Genomic DNA, 14,582 nt, shown 5'->3' on the forward strand with positions numbered 1-14,582 from the left:
GGCCCAGTGCCCGGCACCTGAGCTCTGAGAGGGGGTTCACGAACGGGAAACACTCTGTGGCCCATGTTGTCCTCCTACGGCAGGTCTGATCGGCCTGGAGAAGAATTACAAACAGGACAAGAGAACCGAGGGGACGGCGCTTCAAGGCCGGGAGCTGCGGCACAGCCCCCGTCTCGGCCAGAGCGCGGCGCCGGCTGCCTGTCCTCCGGGACCCACCTGGAGAACAAAAGTCAGACTCGGGGCAGAACTCGGGCTCCTGCTGAATCAAGCCTTTGCCCTGAGCCCGACCCCCGAGCCCTGTCACCGGTCCGCGGGCGACTGGACTCCGACGGCCGCGCTGACCTCTTAGCACAGCCAAGCACACACTCAGGACCAAAGCCGTGCTCCCTGGACGACTCGACACCGGCTTCGCACAGACCGTTTGTTGCGTCAGAAGGCCGAAAAGTAAAACCGCAGCTTACAATCAAACAGCAGCCTGGGCCTGGACCCGCAGAGGATGCCCGGAGACGCAGAGCTCTGCAGACTGTCCCCACCAACGCGGCAGAGCCGGCCGCACAGGCGCCCGTCGCGGGAGGGGCGGGAGGGGCACGGGGGTGCCCCTCCTCACCGGCACAGAGCCCACCTGCGAGGGGCCCCAGCCCCCAGCCCAGCAGCTGCGGGCGCCCAAGCCGGTGGCCTCCCCCAGGGGCTGTAACGCCCATGACCAGGAGCTGCCCCCACGCTGGGCACCGAACAAGAACAGCGGGAGGGAGCCTGGTTTGCAGGACGTGGTCTCTCTCTGACCTAGTGAAGTGGCAGAGTGTCCACGAGCTGCGCAGGTCCGGGCCACGCTGAAGCCACTGCTCCCTCCATGGGGCCCCAGTGCCAAGCTGAGCGTGCCAACGTCACCACCCACAGTCCAGGGTTGCAGCTCGTGACCACCGCTCTCCCGCATCTGAGGAGTCGTCTGCGGCCAAAGCACGAGAGGTCCTCACCACCCACCATGCAGCGCCACCCCCTCGGGCCACCACTGCGGGCACCCAGAACGGCCTCCCGGACCGAGGCCTGGAGGAGGCGGCAGCATCTTCCGGGCGGTATCGCGCTTGACCCACGTGTCAGGAAAGGCCCAAGTTCAACGCCGACTTGCCCAGGCTGACCCTGCTCCGACGCCCACCCTGGCGGGCTCTACCCCCGTGTCCAAGGGCAGAGCAGTGACCGCCTCGCTCTGGGGACAGTCTCAGGCTGCCACCTTTCACTGGGTGTCCCCCTCCTGCCCGTCCCTTGGCCACGGCCCGAGCAGGCCCAGCAGGCCGTCCACAGGGCCTGGGGACCTTCTGCCTTGCAGGAGAATGTCACAGACTGGCCCCCGGAACTGGGGCCCAAGACGTCCTCAAATTCACGTCAGTAGCGAGCCGACAGTTCCTAAAGACCCTTTAATAAACCAATACAAAGACGCCCCAGTCACAGGGAGGGCCCCTCGAACAGCATGGCGCGGAGCTGGCGAGACAGCAGGACAGACGCAGGGGCCCAGGGGCTGAGCACAGACAGGGCCCCAGACCCGGCCCCAGACCCGGCCCGCGTGCACGCGTGCCAGCCCGCGGGCCGAGGCTGGCCCGGGACACTGGCGAGCGGCCCGCAGAGCCCACGTGGGGCAGGAGGTGGGTTTTCAGTGTGGGCGTCCTAAAGGAACCCAAACCAGCTGCTCCTGGGTTCTAGGCGCCTGGAGTTACGGGTTACCCCAAAGGGCGCCCCTGCAGCCCGCAGTAAGACCTGGAGGCTCAGCACGAGCGCCCTGGGACCCTCTGGGGACAGCGAGGAGGGGACGTGCGCCCTGGGCGGTGGGACGGTGGGCGTGTGCACACAGGACACAGCCGCGTGCGGCTCTTCTCTGACGGGAGCGGGAGGAAGAAAGGACCCCACCGCCCCGACCACATCGAGCGCGGCTGCAGGGACCAAAACCACATGCATCCCGAGCAAGGGTGTGCACTGGGGGCTACACAGACGGCCGAGGGGCGGGGGCGCGTTCACGGGCATCTGCTGGGACGGGGCTCCCGGGGAGGGTGGCCAGCGGCCAGGCCGGAGGCAACAGGGCGCCAGGCGTGCCTAGGACTCCTCGCCCATCTGGAGCAGGGAGTTGATGGCGGCGTCCTTGCTCCCCCGCTGGGCCTCCAGCACGGAGCGGATCACCTCGCGGTCCACGTTGGGGAACATGTCCTGCATGGCCTTCAGGTCCTCTTCGCTGCAGCGGGGCTGCGCGCTGACGGCCGGGGGCAGGGCCACGGGCACCACGCCGGGGCCGCACACGGCGGGCACCCCTGCAAGCAGAGGGCACATTCAGGGAAGGGCTGCGGCTGGCGGGCGGCACGGCCAGGGGAGGGCCCCGCGCCCACTGGCCTCCCGGGAGCCGCCCCAGGCCTCACCGCCCGGCGCAACGCCCGGCGCAACCCAGAGCCGGCCAGAGGCGCAGGGGAGCCGGGGTGAGTGCCCAGCGTCTCAGGCGGGGACGGCAGGGCCCAAGACAAGCCCTCTCGCGCCCTGGACCCTGAGACACGGCACTGAGACCCGCGCTCACTTTCCAGCACCAGTGGCCGCAGGACCGCCCTCTCCACAGAGAAGACACAGCTGCCGGCCCTCGGCTGCAGGCCAACCCCGGGCTCAGCTCCCCCAGTGTGGCCCCCGCCTCCCAGGGGACACGGACGAGGACAGAAGACCTCAGTGGGCCCGGCGCCCCGGCAAGGCTGCCCGCCCAGCGCCCGCCACATCCAGGTGACAGCGGAGCGCCTGGCACTCTCTGCCGCGGGCCCTGGAGGCCAGCCCGCCGGGTACGCGCGGGGCTCCTGGCATCGACCGTGGGTGAAAACTAAGAAGCTCACGGCGTCTGAACCGCTGGGAGAGCTGCTCAGAGCGCCCGCGCCACTCGGCCCAAGTCTAAGCTCCAGCTCGCTGCCCTGAAACCGTCTCCAGCGAGAACCCAGACGGATGTGAGGCAATAAGGCCCCTCAACAGCCGACAGCGCAGACTCTCAGTTAAACACGTCTCAGAAAGAAGAAACGGGGTTAAAACCCTTAGTTCTTGCAGACTCAAAAGCACAACCAAGAGTTTCCATTGCGGCTCCATGGTGATGAACCCAACTAGCATCCATGAGGACGCAGGTTCGACCCCTGGCCTCGCTCAGTGGGTTGAGGACCCAGGGTTGCTGCGAGCTGTGGTGTAGGTCGCAGAGGTGGCTCCGATTTGATCCCAAGCCCAGGAACGGCCATGTGCCACAGGTACAGCCCTAAAAAGACCCCCAAAAAGATGAAAAAAATCCACTGCCAGTCAGGGACCCAGCATTGCTGCAGCTGCAGCACAGGTGCCCTTTGACCCCCAGCCCAGGAATGTCCACGTGCCTACCAACCACTCCAACCTGTCGATGAAAACGTCCCCTGAGAAAACTCTGAACCAAACACCCTCGGACCACAAGCATCGGCTGACAGCTCCACCCAGGGGCTCCCGCCTGGCCAGGTTCGCGTGCGGGACACAAGCTGGGATGCTGCCAGGTGGTCCCACTCCTGCACCTGCATCCCCTGGGCTTCCGGGAACAGGGAGAGGGCCTTAGGACTTGAGGACGCCCCCACCCTCTGCAGGCGGTCCCCTTCCAGCAGGAGGGGCCGGGGCACCCACCCGGAGGCGGGCGGTCCCGGAGCACCGCCCTCGGGGCCGCCCGGTCTTCTGCCCCCTCTGTTCAGGGGCTCTGGGACGCACCCACACCGTGAGCTCGGCAAGCTGGGCCTTGCTCGGGCTCTCCTGTGCCTGCCCAAGTCCAGCTGGTTTTAAACTGGTCAGCGTGGGCGGCGGAGCCAGCTGCCACTGTAGACAGAGTGGAGCTGACCAAGGCGACCGTTAAGGCTTGCAAGTCCTCCGGCAGAAAGGTTGCGGTCCAGCCCCGGAGCCCAGCGGGATAGAAGCAGGCCCCTCGCAGGGGTAAACGTGACAGGAACGGGGCCCTGGAGCTCGTGGCTCCTTCGCCCGAGAGGAGGACCGCCTGGCGCTGCGGTGTCCGACTCGCTCTCAAAGCTCAGGAATCACACGTCCACACCCCCCCCGGCCCATCTGTGCCAACACGCAGGGAAACACAGACCCCTAACACGCGGGAACATCTCCAAGGCAACAGCCGGCCTCCAGCCCACGCGCCAGTGCCCTGGCACCCCCCTCCATGCCCGCTGCCCGGGGAGGAGCACACACCTGCGAGGGGCACGTAGCCGACCCCCTGCTGGTACACTGTGGGCATCAGGACCACAGGCTGAGGCGGCATCACCACGGCGGCCGGCAGCGACTGCAACACACCGAGGGCGAGAGGCTCGCGGAGAACGTGGCACGCCCAGCCCTGCCCTCCAGCCTCGCCCACCCCCTGGGAGCCCAGGCGCCCGGCCCACCGGGCCCCGAGGCGACGCCCGGCGGGCAGGAGGGGCCTGCGCGCGGCCAAGGGAGCCTCACCGTGTAGGACATGACCAGGTTGACCATGCCCTCCTTGTCGTCGCCCTGCCGCCCGCTCAGGCTGTACCACTCGTCCTCCACCTTGCCCTGCTTCAGCGACTCGGGGATGGTGACATGCGTCCAGGCGATGCGGTCGTCCATGGAGAAGGCGCGCTGGGGCCAGGAGACGCGCGGCCGTGACCCCGAGGCCTGCTGACCCCCGCCGCCCCCCCCAGCGTGTCCTCGGCGGTGGGGCCGCCCTCCTCCCCGCCTGCCACAGGCCACAGGGGCGGGAGGCTCCAGCGGGTCACGGCCGTCAGGCCTCCACACCCACTCTCCACTCCTGCCCTGCACCCCCAGGCCGCAGAGGCCGCGGGGAGGAGGGCAGAGTCCACCTCCCAGCCCTGTGGCCTAGCCCCGTCCTCCTGGCCTGGCAGGGCCACAGCCACTGGGGGCACCCCGGGCAGCCTCAGGAGAGGTGGGGCGCTCCCAGAGGGCACTCCGAGCCCCAGGCTGGGAAGGACACGCAGGAGGCCCCTACAGGGCACACACCAGAGGCCCATTTGCACCCACACCAGCCCCCTCCCACGCCGTGCCCACCCAAGCAGACAGCTGCCACGGGAGCCGCCTGGTCGAGGCGACACACCCACACCCTGGACCCGGGGTCCTGGACCCCTGCCCCGGTGGGGACGGATCTCAACACGAGTCCTACAGGCCCCACGGAGGACATGTGCTGCCGGGGCACCAGCACACCTGTCCCAAGGACACAAACCGGCGCACGTGCACACACAGGCCTCGAGCTCTGGAGCAGCCAAGAGGCCGGAGGAGCTGGAACCGCGCGGCTCGCGCAGGCGGCCGCCCTCACCTCATCAAAGATCTCCAGGTAGAAGGAGTCCACGCCCGGCGGCACCGTGCACTGGATCACCTTATTCCAGCGCGGGTTCTTGGCGCCGTTGTGGGCCGTGGGCGTCTCGTACACGGCGTAGCCCAGGCGCAGTCGGCAGTACGGGTCCATGCGGGTCACGCCGTAGTTCTTCGCCAACTTGGCCTGAAACAGCCCGTGGGGGGCGCCGTCAGAGCGAAAGCCCAGGCCGCCCTGGTGTCGCCCAGCCCCCACGCCGGGGCGTACCGGCTGCCCACCCCCGGAACTCAGCTGCCCCTGCACAGTTAGCACTCCCCACCCGCAGGGTCAACCAACCTCACATCCAAGGCGTTACGGAAAAAACATTTCCGGAAAGTTCCAAACAGGAAAAGCAGAATTTGCTGCACACCAGCAATGCCTCCCACGGCACATCCGTGGTACCAGACGCCAGGAGTCAAAGCCAGAGGAGCGACGGGAGGGAGCTGCGCGCGCAGGCTGCACGCGAGGCTGCACCATCCTGTCCTTAGGTTTTGGCTGCCCAGGGCACTTGGAAGGTGTCAGGCCAGGGATGGAACCCACGCCACAACAGGGACACCACTGGACCCTCATGAGCCCGAGCCACCAGGGAACCCCCAGGCGGCGCCATTTTACACTCGCAACTTGAGCAGCCGTGGACCATGGCATCGCGGGGTTCGGGGACCAGTCCTGAGCAGGACCACATTCTGGGCCCAGGAGGGAGAAGCAAGTCTGGGCTGGCATCTCTGCCATGAGGCGCCTGGCACTGTGCCCGATGCTCAGGACCACAGATGGCTGCTGAGCAGAGGGCACCATCTCCACGACCCCTCCCAGAGGAGCTCGAAACACGTGCAAAGGGTCAGGGCGTTCCCTGTGCCCCGACAGTGACCACACCGGCTCCAGCCTCCCCTCCCAGGCGGGAGAGCCTCGGCAATGACCCGGCCCCATCCAGCACCGCCCGGGGCCTGGGGCGCAGGCGACCCGTCCTGGGTCAGGGCCCCCGAATGCCGAGGGCCCACCCACAGCTCACGCCAGGCATGGACCCAACTCAAGCGAGACGGGCTGCTCGGGACAGTGAGTGAGACCAGCCCGGCCACGGCATCAGGCGCAAGCATAAAACACACTCATCGGCCGGAGTCTACAGTTCTGAAACGGGCTTGATCTTCCCACGGCTCCGAGGTAGCCGTTCTTCCCTCGTGAAGCCGAGATGCTAAGACTCTTCTATCTCACAATCCAGCACGCTCGCTCTGAGCGAGGCCGGCGCCCGTGAGCGCAGGGCTTTCCTTCACCCAAACCCAGACGGGCCCGAGGCGGACGCCCCGCTCGCTGCGGCTCCCCTCCCGCTTCCGAGGCCCATGCACCCTCTGCGCCAAGGGCCTCCACCCCACCACAGCCTCCTGCCGCCTCCTCCCACGGCCCTGGCACCAGACGGTACACACAGGCCTGTCCTGCTGGTTTCCAGGCGGCTCTCTGTGACGCTGACGGGACGGTGCCGCCTTCACAGAAACCCACCCTCGCTCTGACACTCGCTGCGAACAACGACCTGCCAGGCGCGGCTCAGGCGCTGCTGGGGACGGGAGGGCTCTGTCTCTCCCGCAGCCGCCAGAGTAACAGCCGCGATCTGGTTCTCACTGGGACCAGGGCGGGCTGAGGGGAGGGGGCAGTGCCTCCCCCACTGTCCCGAGGGTCGGTGAGTCTGTCCAGGGGGAAGCACCCCTCACCGGGGTGCTGGCCAGCAGCTAAGGGTTTCAGGGAGAAACAGCATCCAGAAAGCTCCCTCCCCCGGGGAAAGCCACACCCACCTGCACCACGGTGATGCTGAGACGGCCCACGGTGCCCAGCGTCCCCCCGAACTGCAGCTGCTGTGCCGCCTGCGCGTCCAGCTGGATCTGCTGTTGCTGTTGCGTGGGCGTGATGCGCAGAAAGTCCTGCGGGAGCTCCCCGAGGTACACCTGCACGGGAGCAGAGCATGCGCCTCAGGAGCAGGGCAGCGGGAGCTCCACCCCCGGGGGTCCGGGACCCCAGGCGCCCCACCCACAGGACTGGGTTCCACGTGTTACACAGGAAGTCCTGCGGGAGCTCCCCGAGGTACACCTGCGCGGGAGCCTACAGTACCCAGGGGTGGGGTGGGGGCCCGGGACCCCCAGGCTCCTCGTCCACAGGACAGGGGTCTGCACCCAGGGTCTCCACCCGGCGGGCCCCTCCCAGGATCTGCACTCTTGAGAGCAAGACACAGCACACAGCCAGGCCCGTGCAGGCCGCAAACGTCTCTGCCCTAGACGCCGGCCCTGCGCCCCAGCCAGGCTTGTGGCAGTTCTCGAGCTTCAGGGCTCTCTCGGTGTCTCCCTGAGCCCTTCCCGGTACCGGGGCAGCTGCAAGCAGGGGCCTGTCCACCGCAAGCACCGTTCAAACGAATGAACCGGGGAAACCTGGAGCCCGGCTGTGCGGCAACTCGGAAAAGCCTCCGGGCGGACACGCCTGCAACGTCCCCACGAGAGAAAACACAAACGTAGAAACACCCCCGACAAAGAAGCCAAGAGATCGGCAACAAGCCCCCAAGACCTGGCCCTGGAGAGCTGGCCTGGGGAAGTGCCAAATCCTGGGGACAGGCCCGAACTGAGGGCTTGGGACAGCGCAAAGTCCCCAAAGAAAACTGCAGGAGACGAAACAAGAGTGGGTCAAGAGCCAGCCGGACTCCACTGGCAGAGGTGAGCAGACCAGGCCGGCCTGGGCCCACCTGGTGTCCACCCAGTGGACAATGGTGACTCTGCTGTCCCCTGGGCCGGGTAGGTGCAGGCTGGGGGGGGCCAGGGTGTAAGCACAGCCCAGGAACCAAGATGGGAGGCCTGGCTACTGGGGGAAAACAAGGGCCAGAGCCCACAGTCCCAGGGCTGGGCATTGCCTGCAGTGGCCTAGTGGGCGCCCCTCAGCCACCTGGGGAGCCCTGGACCCGGCCGAGGGTCCTAGAGGACTGGACAGTCTCAGGAAACACAGAAAGGAAGGCTCCCGCGTGTCACCAAGCTCACGGCGCCCCTGGAGAACGTGTGTGTGTGCGTGTGCGTGTGCAAGAGATTCCCTCCCCCCCGCCCCCACGCTCTCAGCGCCTTTCAAGGCCCTCAAAGACCCTCGGCTCTGCTCCCGATGACGCTGCGACGGAAGCCTCACATCCGGGGCTCCCCTGCCCCCACAGCCTGGGCTCCCGCTGCTTCTCTAAGAGCCAGACGTGCGCCCGGCTGACCTGTCCGGGAGCCAGCTCTGCACCGTGAGAGGGGACCCGGTGGAGCCAGCCCAGGGCCTGGGCCCGCCCGTGGTCGCCAGGTGAGGAACACAGGGCTCCCCCTGGAGGCCGTGTGTCCCCAGGAGTGTGGCGCTGCCAAGCAGGTGAGGGCACAGCCGGGAAGGAGGCCCGAGGTGACACCCTGTGGGCTGTGCCCCCTCCAGGAGGGCTGAGATGCCCAGGACACGCCAGTCGCCAGTCTCTGCCACACCAGGCCTGTGCCCCGCCCCCCGAAACCCCTGGGACCCCCAGCGGGGGTGGGCACACACAGACCGAGCCCTCACTTGTCATTCCGAGGGTGGCCGACACCCGCGGCACCCGGCACAGACGCCGCAGACGCGGGCAGTGAGCGCGAAGGCCCTTCTCTGCTCCTCGGGCTACTTCTGTCCTGTTGGGATGGACCCTCCCGGGCCGCTTCCTAGTCATCGTCCTCGTCTCGGTCTCCACTGGAGACAACCACCCGCGCCCCCACTGCCCCTCGGAGCGCGGGTCCAGCAGCGTCCACGCAGGAGCCACGTGGGGAAAGCGGGCCAGGCTGACGCCTCGAGGGCTGGGGACACAGCGCAGGCAACCAAATCCCACGGGCCAAAGCCAGGAGCCGGGGAAGGGGCTGGCCCGCAGGACTGCACCTGACCCCTGGGGACAGCAGCATGTGGCTCGCCCACCAGACACGGGGGGAGCCAGGGAGCCCAGGGCAGTGGCGGATCAGGGCGCCTCACAGGGGGCTCACGGCTCGGCTCTGGTGCCGCCTTTCCGGCCAAGAGAGCGGAGAGGCCACAGGATGCGTCTCTGCAGCCTAAGAGGAGCCCACGGAGGCAAAGCACCACCCCCCCCACTTGCTCATGCTCTCCTATGAATTCGGCGTCCTTTTTAAAGAGGAAAATCCCAATTGCCCGCAGCCCTGCGGCCCCAGGGACAGGGCACCACCGTCTCCATGTGACCTGAGTGACGCCAGCGGCTAAGCAGCCCATTACTGCCCACTACCCCCCCTCCTGCCTGCCCTCGGGCTACTGGGCGCCCCCTGCCCCCTCTTTGAGGGCTTCCTGCAACGACCCCGGCCCCTCCCAGGTGTCAGCTCGCCTCCGCCACCCCCATCACCCACCCCTTCCCCAACTCTCCACACCACCCCAACCAGGACAGGCCGTTCAGGCCCAACCAGCCGCACAGGCCAGCTCTGCCAGAGTCCAGAGTCTGCACGAGGGAGCCGAGCCAATGGCACTGACTGAGCTGAAAACAATCCCTGTGCCCGGGGCCCGTGTCCTGACGGAAGACGACAAATAATCAGCAAGGGTCACAGCCCTGGAAATAAAACACCGAGAGGCACGAGGGGTGGCTGGCTGAGGCAGGGGCGGGCGGCGCGGCCCTCCCAGCAGAGACCTGAGCGCCCTGAAGGCATCAGTCCCCAAGAACCGTGCCAGGCGCCCTGCACAGGGCCGAGTGGGAGCCCGCCTGGCAGTGGGGATGGCGGGGAGGTGGCTGGAGAGCAAGCGAGGGAGGGAGAGCAGGGCAAAGGGAGGACAGGCTGCCAGAGTGGCGGCCAAGGCCACCGGGGGCTCTGGCTCTGCCCCGAGGGGGAGGGGGCCAAGGCGCGGGGCAGGGGCAGGTGGGGAGGGGCCTGGGGAGCCTCCCGGCTGCGCCGCATGTCTGGCTGCATGTCTGGCTCTGCGTGGCACCTGACTGGGGCGTGACAGCAGGAGGACCAGTCTGGCGAGGGTGGCAGGTGTGGGGCCGCAGGCGCTCCAGGGGATGCAGAAGAAGCAAGGCCACCCCAGGGTGGGACTGCCGCCCAAGGGAGCAGGGAGAAACCTTCGGGGGGTCAGAGGAAGGAAGGGGCCGGTCCATGCACGCCTGGAACATTCTCAGGGGATGCACGAGCCACGGAAGGCGGGGACGTGAAGCTCGGGAGGAAAGCCTGGGAGGAGAGTCCCCGCCACATGGGCGAGGGGAGGGGTCAGGAGGGAGGAGGGGAGCCATGGAAGGAGCCCCCAGTGAGGGGGTGGGGGGGTCCTGTGCCTGCTGCGGGCCGTTTTCAGAAGTCCCAGACCACCCCCCACCACCACCTGTGCGGCCTCCTCCTGGGGTCCCCACAATCAACACCCCCTCCCAGCTCCACCATCCAGCTGGTAGTGAAGCAAAAATAAACAGCAGGAGGCGGGCATGGCCGTGGAGTCGCCCAGGCCTCTGAGACGTGAGGGTAACTCCCAGAGACCTCCCTGCAGGGGGCTCAGAATCCAGGGAGAGACGCCAGGGGAGGGGACGGAGAGGGAGCCGCACAGACGCCACGAGACAGTCTCGTTCTGAGAGCGGGCAGCCGACAGCAAGCAGCAAACCGAAGCCTCATCTGAGGCGGCGCCGGCTTTTAAGACAACGCCTCTCCCGTAGGAGGGTCCCCGCGGGCAGCCCAGCTGGGAGAGGACGCCTGGGGGGGCGGGGGCGGGTATTTATAATGATTCACCTTAGATCTGCATCAAGTAAGTCCGCCTGTTAAAATTTCCAGGATAACCACAAAGCGAACAAAATTCCACTGTGTTTTCCAAAGCAGCAGAGAATAAAAAATGGAACTTCAAAAGCTCTATTTAATCAAACCAAAAGAAAGCAAAACAAGAAAAAGGAGCAAAAATGGTCAAAACACAAGAAAACACGTCAGGGAAAAAAGGCACGTGTGCACAACCACCCACGTACGACTCGCTCGCACGTGCCAGTTAAAAGCGAAAACAGGGCAGCCAGGTCCGAGCCCACCCCCGGTGCCGCGGCTGCCCAGGCCGATGCCCGCGTCCAGAAAGACGGAGTCCAAGACCGGAAAGAGCCCCATCGCCACGCAGCCAGGCCCCGCCCGGCCACGTGCGGGAACACGGCCCCGAGGCTGCGGGCCAGCGGGCAGGGCTCGGCCAGCAAGAAGGGCGCGGGTGCCAGGCTTGCGGCGTGGGAAGACCCCGCCAGTGACAAAGAGGAAGCCAAGCGCGGGCCTGTGCTCTGTGGCACTGGTGGCGACCTGACAGCGTCATTGTCACACGCGGTCCCAGAGCGAGTGACAAACTCCACACGTCACCCTCTGCCATCCCAGTGATGGCACAGACTCAGCAACAATTATCCGCACATCACGGGCCACGGGGCTCAGCCCGGCGCCTCACGTGGCAGACGTGACAGAGGAGGAGCCCGCGGATCAACCGGCCTCTCCCAGCGCGGGACCGGCCGGCCTGACTCAGTGGGACCCACCACGCGTCTCAGCGTCAGAGCGGCCCTGGCCCCCTCCCCTGGGGCACAGGCAGCAGGGGGTCTGAAGCGCAGTCTGCAGACCGCCCCCCCACCGAAGGCAGTGGCCCCTCTCGGGTACTCCCGGCCGACAGGCTGCGGAGCAGACAGAATGGCCAGCAGGGCTCGCAGCGGCCCAGGGGCCCAGGGTTGGGCCCCTGCAGTGGCCTTTCGGGGAAACACCCCCCCGAAGACATGACCTCCATCCCCGTCTCCTGGAATTGCAGCACGTTCCCAGCCCTCCAGCTCCCCAGTTCCAGGGCAAGCGGGAGCTCCCCAGACCCGCTGGACCCGTCCACACGCCCAGGGACTCTGCCCGTCCCTCCCTCCCCACGAGTGCTCCCGCAGACACGAGTCCAGGCCCTGGGGGCCCCAGCAGGGTGGCCCTGGGCCGTGGCCGAACCCCGCCGCCCTCTGGCAGAGGGTGGCGTTCTGGAGGGCTGCCCAGCCGGGGCTCAGGATGGGCACCGTCCGCCCAACGCCCCCTTCGCCAGCGCCAGCTGGATTCCCAGCTCTGCCCGCAAGCCACACAGGCAGCAGCGGGGAGGGCCCAGTCACCGTCCAGCCGTGCTCCTGGCAAAGGAAGAGGCCTCCGCCAGCCTCCAGCGACCGCAGAAGGAAGAAGCCTACCACGTTAGTAACTGCCGGAAGGTCTTTAACCCAGAGCGGCCGGCCGGACAGACGAGGGGGCGCGTGCCAGCAAAAACGTTTCAGAAAACCAGCAGAAGTACACTGTAGCAACCAGATCAGCCCCAAGGCTGCCGCACCTGCCAGCCTGCTCGGGCACAGGCGCCACCCCTGCGGACCCTTCCGGGCCTTGCAGAAGCCCTCACCCCCACCCCCGTCTAGCTCTGACGCTCCTCCTCCGGTCACCCCACAGCCCCTGCTCCTTTCTCAAGTTTGAGGTCGCAGGTCACTTCCTCCAAGACCCTCGCCCAGGGAGGCCCCTGTTCACCTCCAGGCCTCGCCGTGTGGCTCCTGTGAGACGCCGGTGGTGGGCATCACTGCCCCGTGTGCTGGGAGAGGCCCAGGGACTCCAGGGCACTCAGGACCCGGGAGCCCTGGCAGCTCGGGGACCTGGCCTCACCGCGTGAGCGCAGGCCGCGGAGGGCACGACACACGGACAGAAAGACCGCGAGCGCACTGCGAGAGACCAGCCAGGAAGCACCACGCTGGCTGGTCAGACGGCTCAGGAGCGCAGGCCCACATCCCAGCACCCGCAGCTCCGTCCTCACCCACCACAGGGCCTGCCACCAGCCCCTCGCCTCCATGTGAGGTTCCAGAGGCACCACGTTCACAGGAAGCTGAGGACAGGCGACAGGCCAGGAAGGGGGCCGGGCGGCCTGACCATTATGTGTTATGTCACTGCTCCCGGGGGGGAGGGGGGACCGCTAATTTTGTCCCTTTGCTTCTCTGGTGAGCCACTTGCCTAGAAATGAGAAACCGTGGACACGCAACCTGCTGTAGCTCCCTGTGTGCGGTGAGGACGGGGACGTGGAAACATCGGAAATCAAGCTCCAGAAGCCTCTCTACTGACCCTGGGGCGTTTCCACACCCGAGTCTGCTAGGAAGTGCCGTCAGGCTCCCGCCAACCACTGGGAAAGAGCAGCTGTGCCCAGGGGCTTCTGGCAAAACCTTCCCGCTCCTGGGCAAACTCAGGAGAGCCTTCTGGGGAACTCGTTCCTGTCCCGCCAGGAGCAGCACAGACAAGACCTGCCAAGCCCGGTTCAAGGGTGAGGAGCTGGGCGGCCGTGGACGCAGCCTCCGCCGTGGCCTTGCCAGGCGAAGGCACCAGCGTCAGGTCGGAGAGACGGAGGCGCCGGCCCGCTGCACGCGTGAAGCCGCTGTGATAAAAACCTCAGGACCCACGAGCACCACCCGGTCTCAACACCGCCAGGACCCGCTCCCCCGCAGTGGCAGTCAGCTGCGCCAGGACACAGAAGAGAAGGAGGGCGGCCCGGGAGCAGAGGGCACTCCCAGCTCCCAACCCCTCGGGTGTCACTGGAGAAAACGAGGGCTTGAGAAGCGGGGACACGGCCGGGCCTGGGAGTCTCGGCCTCCAGGGTGCTCGTCCACAGAGAGACACTCCGGGCACGGGATGCCTCCTCCGTCCGGGGAACCCACCGGATTAGGGGCCAGCTCCCTTCTGCGGACCCTCCGGGTGCCAGGCCTCCTCCCTCGGGGACCCACTGGGCGCCGGGACTCGCCAGATGCGGGGCCTCCCCCACCGGGAACCCGCCGGGTGCCAGGCCTCCCCGCTCAGGGACCCGCCAAGTGCGGGGACCCCCCCCCCCACCGCTCGCCCCGAGCCCGGCGTCGGGCCCTCGCCTGTGCCCGGAGGCCGCGGAGCCCGCCTCCCAGCCGAAGCCTACCGGGCCGCGCTGCGTGCTGACGGTGGTCGCCATGGTGTGGCCGGCCCCGCGCCTCGCCTCCCGAGAGCTGACGCGCGGGCGACCCTCCGCGCAGAGCCGCGATCCGACGGTGGTCCCGCGACGCCGCCGCCGCCGCCACAGTCAGCTGACGGCCGGCCCCGCCCCCGCACTGCCCACTGCGCAGGCGCGGGCCGCCCCGCCCCTTCCGGCGCCGCGCTCCCGCGCGCGCGCTCTCCCGCCGGGCGCCTGCGCAGTCGCTCCCCCCGCGCCGCAGCCCCGCGAAATGGCTCCCGAGCCGGCCGTGTGCGCATGCTCGCGGGCCGCCGCGCGCCGGGCGGGGTGGAGCCGCGGGCGGGGCGCAGACGGCGGG

The 14,582-nt window shown here is 67.8% G+C and overlaps 1 protein-coding gene across 2 annotated transcripts; it reads right to left on the bottom strand.

Moving 5' to 3' along the window:
• Nucleotides 1-407: 407 nt before the first annotated feature.
• On the bottom strand, nt 408-14,351 carry TOLLIP (toll interacting protein). 2 transcript variants are annotated; one of them, XR_014836389.1, is made up of 7 exons: nt 14,213-14,351; nt 7,114-7,263; nt 5,300-5,482; nt 4,456-4,608; nt 4,204-4,294; nt 1,738-2,294; nt 408-1,699 (listed from the first exon to the last, which is right to left on the bottom strand). XR_014836389.1 is itself a non-coding variant. In NM_001315800.1 (6 exon segments), coding segments are annotated over 6 exon segments (822 nt in total).
• Nucleotides 14,352-14,582: the final 231 nt, after the last annotated feature.

Source organism: Sus scrofa, chromosome 2, assembly GCF_054392235.1.
Source record: "Sus scrofa isolate SSC_HxYL_T2T_F1_AM1 chromosome 2, Sscrofa_HxYL_maternal_Yorkshire_Landrace_v2.0, whole genome shotgun sequence".
Taxonomy (NCBI): Eukaryota; Metazoa; Chordata; class Mammalia; order Artiodactyla; family Suidae; genus Sus; species Sus scrofa.